This window comes from Sander lucioperca, chromosome 11 (genome assembly GCF_008315115.2).
Source record: "Sander lucioperca isolate FBNREF2018 chromosome 11, SLUC_FBN_1.2, whole genome shotgun sequence".
Lineage (NCBI taxonomy): Eukaryota > Metazoa > Chordata > Actinopteri > Perciformes > Percidae > Sander > Sander lucioperca.
The window spans coordinates 22,675,079-22,686,609 of NC_050183.1; the positions used below are offsets into that span (position 1 = coordinate 22,675,079).

An 11,531-nucleotide genomic window follows, 5' to 3' on the forward strand; every position below is an offset into this window, starting at 1 on the left:
CAGTGCTCCAGATTCTTTCCAGCACAAAAAAAGAAAATGTTTATTTGAATATACATAATGTGCCACTCCTCATACAAGGCATATTCTTTTCCCAGTTTTGCTAATAAGAAATCAGGTCTTTTCTTTTCATGCCACTTTCTACTTCTACTTTACTACATTTCAGAGGGAAATATTGTACTTTTTACTCCACTAAATTAATGTGACCGCTTCAGATACTCGTTACTTTACAAATTAAGACTTTTGAACACAAAATGTATGTAGTTAATAAAATACGATGTTTTTTTAATTATAAATTAAACTGCCCAACAATATTTATACCTACAAGTAAAGCTGAACTGATTTGATGATTAAACACTTTGGTTGACAGAACTGTTCTGATCGTTTCCAAAATGTGAGGATAATTCTGCATTGAGTGGTTTTACTTTTAATACCTTAAGTACAATTTTCCTGATGGTACTTACATTTACTTTTAACAAATTTTAATACAGGACATTTTTTTCTTGTAACAGAGTATTTTTACAGTGTGGTAGTAGTACTTTTACTTAAGTAAATTATCTGAATACTTCTTCCACCGCTGCTGAGTACACTTCAGTCCCATAATGCAACAATAATAACAACCATGACAATTGTCTATGGTGGAAGTTGGTAGATCAGTTATTCTCTCTTTTTAAAGAGTGAGGACTTATCTTACTTAATAGAAGCAAACTACTGTTGTAAAGGTCTCAAGATAATGGATCAGGAGCAGAAAAATCACAACTTTAATTTTAACAGAGAGCATGAGAGTTTTCCTGAACATTACCAAAAGACCTACTTGCCCGCGCTAGGCTGTAGCTAATACATCGGCGGACTCGTTTTTAATTGTAACTTTTTATTTATTTTTTTTACAACCGAGTGTGACGACAACCGCGCTACTCTAGCAGAGTGTGTGTGTCCCTTGAGATTTTCGGTTAGGGGTCTGGCTAAATAACGTTACTGTAACTGTTAGGTTTGAGAGAGATTGAGGACCCAAATGCAGAGTGAGGCAGGCAGGCAGGAGATGGCTTGAGTTCAGGGATTTATTGATAACAAAAAACGGCAGCACAGAGGCTGGAAAAACCATAGGAAGAAACTCAGAGAAAAATACAAAAGTGACAGGAAAAACACAGGCTGACGGCAACACGGGCAGGAAACAAAAGGAGCAAACTTACAGGGACAGGACAGGACACAACGGACTACAAACTGACAGCTCCAGGACACAAAATGATCTGACAAAAGACAAGAGGAAGACAAAGACTAAATACACAGGGTAACGAGGAAACAAGAGGCAGGTGACACAAGGGCTGGGAAACAGGTGGAAAACATCAGGCAATCACACAGGCAGGAAAACACAAAGTAAAGCTAGACAAGACAAGACAGAAAACAGACTATCAAAATAAAACAGGAAACAGGAACAACAGACAGGAAACATGAAATAAACTAAACACAGAGACTTGACACAAGATACAGCGACACAACAGGGAACAGAAATATACAGAATAATTATACAAAAAACAGAAAATGTACAAAACCATAACAGTAACATTAAAACTGGAGGGCAACAGGTCTTTTGCAGCAACTCAAGCAAGGTAATAACAAGAAGCAAGTTAAAGATAATTCTGTAGCTTCAAAATTAATTACATGTGATTTTTCTGCCTCTAACCTAAGATTAGATCATAAGTAGAATTGTTTCCTTGGTATTACATTTACACTGGTCAGTCGTGGAATTCATTTGGCCGAAGGTGTGGAGGTCCTCAGTGAGCTAGGAAACATTGGGGACTCCTGTGCTTTGTTATCTGGACTAATATCCTGTCTGAACCTGAGTTACCCAGCAGATCTCAAATGCACTTTCGAAGTGATGCAGAAGATTCTCATAAATCTGGGTGGGCAGACAATTCCTAAAAAACAAGCTCATGGAGTAAATTTTCTCAAAGTAGAAGTCTACTATGCAGATTGTTTTTTTTTTTGTTTTTTACCTCCTAGTTTTCACAAGGACTTTTAGACACAGACTGGACACAGACTGTAAAAACGTGAAGCTACACACCAGACCTCAAATGCACTTTTGAAGTGATGCAGAAGATTCTCATGAATCTGGATGGGCAGAGCTCGTTGTCCAAAGCACAATTCCCAAAAAACAAGCTTGTGGAGCAAATGTGCTTAAAGTAAGAAGTCTACAAGGCAAATTTTTTTGTTATCCTAGTTTTCACAAGGACTTTTAGTTTACAAGTTAAAAAATCTTTTAACAGGTCTGAGATATTTCTACTTATGCGAAAAATGTGTTTGTACTTTTCCAGAAGAAGCTGTTAAGTTTAGAGATGTTCCGATACAATTTTTTCCTTGCCAATTCCGATACCCAAACTTGTGTATCGGCCAACACAAAGTACCGATCCCATACCAGTGTGTTGTTACCAGTGTGTGTTACATTTTATTATGTTTTAACAGCTGTACTATCCCTGTACTGGATGTGATAGTATTGCTATCATTGTTGTATGTGACTCAGGATAAACTTTTTGTGATCATACACAAACAATGAATGCCATAGAACTTTTTATCTAGTTTGACAGTGAGTGTAACAGAAGAAGAAAAATTAAACCACTTTAAAGTAGATTTTCTTTCTTGGCTAAATTACGTATTGGATCGGTGCATAAACTCCAGTACTTGCCGATACCAGCATTTTAGGCACTATTCCGATACTGATATCAGAACATCTTGTTATGTTATATGGTAAATTGTTCAGTAGCTAATTGCTACAATTGGCTACGTGTGTAATGCAGGCAAAATGTTTTATAAAATATATGTTGCATAAATAAAAATGTAAAATGGATTTGCATGTTGTCATTTTGTATGCATGTTTGGTCATATACAATACATTCTTGTCCTAGGAATGAAAACAACACTAATTAAACCAGCAAGATTGACATCAGTTCATTCAACAACACTGACATTACTATAACTGACAAAACCTATATGAGTTGGTATGTCAAGGTGGAATTTTGTTCTACTGAAGTATTTGACCAATGTAGAATAAACTCAAATTGATTTAACTAAATTAACTAGGAACAAACATATATATTCAACAAGATGTAAATTAGTTGAATGCAAATACTAATATTGCAATATTGCTGTGTTCAAATAACATGATGGTTAGTTGACTTAACTTGGTTTGTTTAGATGGAATATAGGTGGCATGATAAAATCATGTTCATCCAATGAATTATTTTTAGTGTAGGCTATTCTTATTTGTCAGGTTGATCAGTGGTGATAAATGATCTGAAGTCAAATTTTTAAACATTAAAAATGTTTTATTTGACTCAGTTTAGGCTGTAGCATTTCCTTGCTGCCTGTGAGGCAGATGCAATTTTCGGCATGGATGAAAGCAACAATAGGCTACTGCCTCAGATTGCTGAGCGTGACATGGAAGCAAATCGGCCGCAGGCATGCAAAACTCGGCACAGCCCCACCCGAAATAGAAAATCACAATAACATGTCTGTTTAAGTTGCTGGGCCACACACACCCTTAGATGTCAATTCACCTGGGCTTGTGGATAACGGCTGTTAAGTTTTAGCTTCTAACGTTTCAGTTGATGTTCGTGCGTGTCTGTAACCACAAGTAAGTGTTATATTTTTGTAGAGATAATATGTATTAACTATGTTTACCAACTATTTATGGAGCAATTTATTAGCAATTGTGTATTGAGTGGCAGGCCTTATATCCCTGGATTATGTGTAGCCTGTAGATTGACATTCTCATTATAGTTTAAAGGGCCGGTCTTGAATGTGTATTACATTCATTCTAAAGTCACTATTATTTTATAAATGCAAAGTAACTATCAGTTTCCGACTGTTTGAGTTGTATAACCAATGCCCCAGGCTTTTGTTGCATTTTATTTTGCCAAACAAACCCTTTTCAGAGGTTCTCTAAAATAACGGGGAAGAGATTGGTTTTTCCATTGACTCTACTGTAGATGGTAATGTGTTTGTCAACACATATTAAATCAAAACATGATTGACTTATGTGAAGCTGAAAACACAGTTAATTGACTGCACATGAACAGAAAAGCAGCAATCTATTAGAATAATATTTGAACAGGCTGTACCAACAGTAACTGGTAGAAATCAAGAAGATGGAAGGTTTGAATTCAAAGACGCTTCTCATTTTCTCATGAACAAGTTTTGCAACAAGGTGCTCCAAAGTCTGGTCAGATCATCTGAAGGAGATCAAATTGGTGCAAGAATGACATGTCCAGACATGCGTGCCTACTGAATTAGTGGCAAATGACATAAAATAAGATATGAACTTTCTGTAATCTTTTGACCAGTTTATAAGTTTTTTTGCTGAGCTCTGATTTCTGTATTAACAGAGTTATTGTTCACTGTGTGTGGCTATAGTCCAACATCCGATGGCAGCACAACCCTTGACAGAGTGGAGCAGTGGTCTCTTTGACTGCTTTGAAGATGTGGGGTCTTGTAAGAATCAATATCACAACTTAACTAAATTGTATATATATTTGGATTAAAGGTCTTCTTTAGAAAGACAACTCTGTTGGTGTGTCTCTGTGTTTTTCAGGTTGCTATGGTTTCTGGTGCTGCCCTTGCCTTGCTCTTACAGTTTCAGAAAGATAGGAAGGGCCTACCTGCTGTACATACAGTTGCTCGGGCGTTTTCAACAATTGTAGTCTATACAGTGATACTTGATCATACAGTTCCAAATATAGCCTATACCGGATCAAAACTTCCATTTATTAACTAATATTTTTTTTTAGGCAGAGTAGCCTAGGCTATTTTTATTGGATATAGGCTATTATTGTTTTTCAGGTTGATCAGTGGTGATAAATGATCTGAAGTCTAATTTTTGAACATTAGCTAAGAGTCAATGTTTTATTTGACTCAGTTTAGGCTGTAGGTCCTTGCTTTTCGGCATGGATGAAAGCAACAATAGGCAGTAGCCTATTGTTGCAAAACTCGGCACAGCCCCACCCGAAATAGAAAATCACAATAACATGTCTGTTTAATATCTATGCGTTGCTAGGCCACACACCCTTAGATGTAATTCGCCTGGGCTTGTGGAGAACGGCTGTTAAGTTTTAGCTGCTAACGTTAAGTGAAGTTTCAGTTCGTATTCGTGTGTGTCTATAACAACAAGTAAGTGTTATATTTATATTTTTGTAGAGATAATATTTACTTACTATGTTTACCAACTATTTATGGAGCAATTTATTAGCAATTGTATGGCAGGCTCTATATATCCCTGGATTATGTGTAGCCTGTAGATTGACATTCTCATTATAGTTTAAAGGGCCGGCCGTCCACACCGAGAACGATATAACTAAAATGATGTGAGCATCACCTGATCCACATACATTGCTGAACTATAACGTTCTCTAGCACTGCTTGTTGAATAATCGATTATGATTAGTCAATCACGGCATTCTACTGTTGGTGAGTAGGCTAACAGACCGTTGCCATGGACTGAGAGACTCTGGGGGTCGGACCATTTTTAAATGAATAACATCGTTAATTGAAGTAGCCTGTCTGTGCTCATACTGAGCTGTTCAGTGGATCACAAAGCTGGAGAGAAGGTGGAGGAAACGGGGATCGCTAACAGCGCTAATGGCAACAGTGCAAACAGAGCTGAGTGAGCTCTATGTTGAACTCAATCCCCGGGGCGACCTGGCCCTCCCGAGGCGCTAATAAGCGGTAGATAACCGGACGACCGGGACGCGAATATGCGTTTCCTAGTTAGAGCGAAAGCATGTCCTGCCCTGCTCTGCATTACTCTGCCTCTAAATGGCTTAACTTGCTATTCTGACCAATCCAACAAAAGGCAACGAGTACTAGCGGTCCCTGGCCTGGGGACGCTGACACCGCTGCATTTGGCAACAGTGGCGCAACAGCTCTCCAGAGCAGGGGCGATCCTAGGATCAGACCTTTAGGGGGGCTCAGCTCCAAATGAGAATGTGACACGGATATAGTGCATGCAAAAGTGGTAACCCCCCCCTCCCCCTCCATGCTAAATCAGTAATTTCCAGAGATGGCAAAAGTACTCACTTCCCGTACTCAAGTAGAAGCACAGATACTTGTGTTAAAAAATACTCTGGTAAAAGTAGAAGTATTGATTTAACTTCTTTACTCAAGTAAAAGTAAAGTACTGACTTGGAAATTTACTTAAAGTATAAAAGTAAAAGTAGCCTTGCGAATGACAACAATTTTTTATGCAAAGCTACCTGGACCACACAAATGTTACTAGAGTGCAAGCTGAGAAACTTCAGTAGGTAAAAAGGCTCTTTTTATGCCATTGCTTACATTTTAAATGGATGTCTGCCAATAGGCCTAAAAAATCACATATGATTATTGTGACAGAGACTGGGACTCCAGGTTAATATGATTCTGACTGAGTAGCAAGATATGAATTCAGTTGTGATTCTGTGAGAATTCACAGATCCAGTTTTTCTTTTTAATCTTCCCCTTAACATTTAAAGGAATCTACATGTATGTGTGTGTGCTGAAATATGGCTTCTGGAAAGAAAATAAAGGATTAAATATGAATTACTAAACAGTCATTAATTAAGAAGTTTAAGAGTTACATCTCATACACATTCGCCAGGAGTCATTCTTGATGCCTAAAACATCTTTCTGAGATAAGGCCAAGGATGATTGGGAATGTCTTGCTGCCGAATCTCTGGGATCTCTCTTTTCTTCATTTTCAATCATGTCGCTGTCCATACTACTATGTGCTAACGTTGCCACCATCAAGCTACAATGATTTGCCGCAAATGAATGCTGCTGAATTGTCTTGTAGTGGTGCATCAAGTGCAACGTACAGTATATTCCCATCCAATTAGATGGAATTCGGTATTGATGACGCAAAAAAATAATGGTAACTCCAGTGAAATTATTTGAAACTTGTTAATGACTAGTTTAGTGTTGTATGTTGCAGGGAATGGTGGACCCAAAAGCAGAGAGCAGATAGGCGAGAGTTGAGCTTGTGGATTTTATTAGGCAAAAAGAACAAAGTACTTATCAACAAAGGGAGTCCCGAATGAGCAGGCAACAACTGATTCCAGGGCAAAGGTAAAAAGGAGAACTGGAAATACGAAAAACAAAAGGCGTCCAAAACACAGGAATTAGAAACAAAAGGAAATTCAGGGAGTACAAAACTTGAGCTTGACTGACACACAAAACACTACTGGAACAAACAAACTGGCAGGAAAAACCACAAAGCACACTGACACAGGGACATACTACAAACAATGATCTGACAAAGAACAAGGGAAAACACAAAGACTAAATACACAGGGTAACGAGGTAACACAAGACAGGTGACACAAGGGCTGGGAAACAGGTGAAACACATTAGGGCTGGGCAGACAATCAAAAAAGGTGGGAAAAGAAAAGACAGGAAGTAAAACCAGACAAGACAAGACAGAAAACCAGACTATCAAAATAAAACAGGAAACTGAGCAAAATACAAAACAGAAAGAATACCAAAATAAGACAAAACCATAACAATTAGGACTGTATTTAAAGCTGATTCTGGTTTCCAACTTCGCCCCAGGTGTGTCTGTTAAAACACGGACGGAGACAACTTCTCTCTTTTGATGCTTTATTAAGATCAAGCAATGTGCAACCTAGCTAACAGGTGAACACAAACAACAAAATCACTAGCTAACGTACTTTAAATTTGCAAGAACTATAGACCAATACAACAACAGGCTTAAATTAACTGACAACATAAGTTATATGACTTACAGTTCAAGTCAGCTAGTCAGCTAGTCTCTTTTTCTTTTCTCTCACTTTTTTGTCCGTGTGGCGCGCGCATCCGCTCGCGGTGTGAGGCGCGAGTCCGCGCTATTTTCCGACATGCACTAACAATCACTCCTGATAGACGACCTTTTGTACAAAACTAAAGTAACAAGCCAATTTTCTAAAATGTAAGGAGTAGAAAGTACCGATATTCGTGTTTAAATGTAAGGAGTAAAAATAAAAAGTTGCCACAAAAATAAATAGTAAAGTAAAAATATCTGAAAAATCTACTTGAGTACAGTAACAAAGTATTTGTACTTCGTTAACTTCCCATCTATGGTAATTTCATTAGCCGATAATCTCTGAGCTAGCTACTGAACAACGTCAGCTAACGTTTTTTGACACTATTAACACTATGATGGAACTAAACCTGACACTTTATAAGTCACAGTAATAACAACCAATTTGACACAATGTTCTAACATTCAGCAATTTTAGTTGCTTACGTTTCAATTTGGGTTCTAATCTGCGCCATAAAATTACCAATTTCTTCTCTGGGGACTACCTCAAACTTCACAACCACACTCTTGCTCTCCCTCTGACAGATTAGATAGAGTGAGACTCAGCCAAAGGCTGAATGTGGAAAGCCTTCCTCTGTTATACATGTTCTTATTTGTAGAAAAATATGAAGTGACAATTCTCACAGTGTGACAACTTACCTTACTTACCCTATGATGTGGCAACTTGTCACAAATACACATCTTAACCATTTATAACTGAAGTGAGATATACAAATATAAAGTCTACACATTTGTGCACAATAATTTATTATTTATATTTAATATGGAAAATGAGTGACTGATGTACTGAGACCGAGAAATTGAAGTGAAAGCAAAAAAGTGTGACAAGAAGTCTTCCCTACTAATGTTTAAAACATCCCCAAAAAATACATAGAGGTACCCCTCAAAATGGAAAATGTAAGCCACGCCAAGCAATGTTTATTTTTGTAATTATGTAGAGTTGTTAGTCCCACTTGTTGAGTTATTGTAAGTTAACAATGATGTTTGTTCCCCTTTCCTTTTGAACCACACACACACTTCTACAAATAGTGGGAATAGTGCCTGTGAATCTGTATATATTTTAGTGTATATTAAACCCTTCAAAGGATATTCCCTTCCTCCTGTGTCCTGGCTAGACACTAGAAAGGTTAAATAAAATTAACTGTGGTAAAAGCAAGCTTACTGTAAACACAATATGAAGACAACTTGCGGGCTGTGTCTTTATTGTTGCTATCACTGGAGAGAGCCTATACCTTTATGTGCACTGTAAACAAAACTTGAATAACTTGTGTTGCTCTCACCATCTGCTCTTTCACGTTCACATCTACGCCAAAGTACGAGAACTCTGAAAAGCTTCAGATTAAAAAAAATATACATAATAAAGGTAATTCTGTTTTATCAATGTCTCTTCTTTAACTGAGCAGTGGAAGAACAATTAGTATAATCTGTATTGTAATCAAACACATACTGTACAAGAGGGGAAAGTTTCCTATAGATAGATTCAGATTTTTATAGCATTGTTTTATGCTCAGCATCACCCACAAGATGCCACTCCTAATCCAAAACATATTCTTTCATTCTTTCACAGCTTCATAGTAGCTAGCAGGTGCCCATCTCAATCAGGTAAAACATTTAACACCTTTATCCTAACAGTTAAATGAATGTTTAATGGAATGCTGTAAAAGTGAATTTACAAGATAAAGATAAGTGGGGTTTCTGAGACTAAAATGATTGATTTTCACGTTCTCTGTAACACAGCTGCATGGGCATCCTGGGTCTTTCTAAACTGAAGTCACCAGTTGGATTGTTTTAGAAACATACTATAGGGATATAATGGTAATTAAGAAATTCTTAGCATCTTAAATATATTGAAATATAAAATTCAAATTGTATGAAAATGATAAATTGTTAAAAAAGAGATGTGTGTTTTTATTGTTCTATAGACACTAATGTTCTGTAGAATATGATCTAAATAATTTGGTTTCTATCTGCAATTTGGAGCATTATGTTGTTTATCATGTCAAGCCCTGTATAATAATTCCTATGACTTAGAAGCTATTGGTGCCTGGTGGTCTTGAATGTGTATTACGTTCATTCTAAAGTCACTATTATTTTTTAAAATGCATAGTAACTATCAGTTTCCGACTGTTTGAATTGTATAACCAATGCCCCAGGCTTTTTTTGCATTTTATTTTGCCAAATGGGTGTGCACAACCTTTTTCAGAGGTTCTCTAAAATAACAGGGAAGAGATTGGTTTTTCCATTGGCTCTACTGTTGGTGGTAATGTGTTTGTCAACACATATTAAATCAAAACATAAGTCAATCGACTTATGTGAAGGTCTCATAGCTAAAAGCAAATTAATTTTCCCTGAGTGAAAACACAGTTAATTGACTGCACATGATAATATTAAATAATATTTGAACAGGCTGTACCAACAGTAACTGGTAGAAATCAAAAAGATGGAAGGTTTGAATTCAAAGACGCTTCTCATTTTCTCATGAACAAGTTTTGCAACAAGGTGCTCCAAAGTCTGGTCAGATCATCTGAAGGAGATCAAATTGGTGCAAGAATGACATTTCCAGACATGCGCGCCTACTGAATTAGTGGCAAAAGACATACAATAAGCTATGAACTTTATGTAATCTTTTGACCAGTTTATAAGCTTTTTTGCTGAGCTCTGATTTCTGTATTAACAGAGTTATTGTTCACTGTGTGTGGCTATAGTCCAACATCCGATGGCAGCACAACCCTTGACAGAGTGGAGCAGTGGTCTCTTTGACTGCTTTGAAGATGTGGCGACTTGTAAGAATCAATATCACAACTTAACTAAATTGTATATATATTTGGATTAAAGGTCTTCTTTAGAAAGACAACTCTGTTGGTGTGTCTCCGTGTTTTTCAGGTTGCTATGGTTTCTGGTGCTGCCCTTGCCTTGCCATCACAGTTTCAGAAAGATTTGGAGAGAGCCGTTGTCTCCCATTATGTGACATATGCACCCCCGCCATTACTACATGTTGTGGGATGCCTCTGTTAGTGCCTCCTGCTGTCCTGTCTCTAAGGGCTGCCATGCGAAACAGATATGGTATCAAGGTATGATGCATGTAAAGCTGATGGATACTGGATGTCACACACATGAAAGTGAATCAATGTTGCAAATATTGTTTTTCTTTGGTTCTCTGCAGGGTTCTATCTGTAAGGACATTGCAGCTGCCTGTTTCTGCGATACGTGCGTCTGGTGTCAGATGCATCGTGAGTTAAAACATCGCAAACAAACTCCCACTGTCATCGTCATGCAAAATCAAGTCAATGTCCAAATGCAGCCTGCTCCAGCGATGATGATTCCTGGATACCCGCCCCAAGCTGGTTTTGTGAACCAACCAGGAGTCTTTGTGATGTCATCCTGAGCTCTGTGGCTTCTTGTTTGTGTGTTGTTGTCTTCTGAAGGAAATATTATGCAGCTCAGATCCTGCTACTGTTTGTTTTATTACACAGACACAGACAAATGACAAAATGTAAGTGTATGTTTATGAGTGAAAACCAAAGTAGAAATCACAGTGATTTGTGTTCCTTTGGCATCAGAATATGCTGAATCAGTTTCAGTCTATTAATATAAATGACATTTATTGTTCCAAATCCCTTAATATTTGTTTATTTACAGCCACCATGGGCATCCAGTCAAGGATGAAGGAGACAACTGTAGTCCTTTAAAATCT

The 11,531-nt window shown here is 37.4% G+C and overlaps 1 protein-coding gene across 4 annotated transcripts; it reads left to right on the forward strand.

The window, feature by feature from the left end:
• The first annotated feature begins 4,969 nt into the window (after positions 1-4,969).
• Positions 4,970-11,282, forward strand: LOC116039085 (cornifelin-like). 4 transcript variants are annotated; one of them, XM_031283826.2, is made up of 5 exons: positions 4,970-5,157; positions 9,405-9,439; positions 10,515-10,620; positions 10,721-10,908; positions 11,001-11,282. In XM_031283826.2, exons 3-5 carry the CDS (start codon positions 10,554-10,556, stop codon positions 11,220-11,222), a joined length of 477 nt encoding a protein of 158 aa, XP_031139686.1. In that variant the 5' UTR covers positions 4,970-5,157; positions 9,405-9,439; positions 10,515-10,553; the 3' UTR covers positions 11,223-11,282. The 4 variants fall into 4 exon arrangements, with proteins under 4 accessions (XP_031139686.1, XP_031139687.1, XP_035863195.1 ...); XM_031283827.2 differs by having other exon boundaries at positions 4,984-5,157; positions 10,543-10,620; XM_036007302.1 differs by lacking the exon at positions 4,970-5,157 and having other exon boundaries at positions 9,303-9,439.
• Positions 11,283-11,531: the final 249 nt, after the last annotated feature.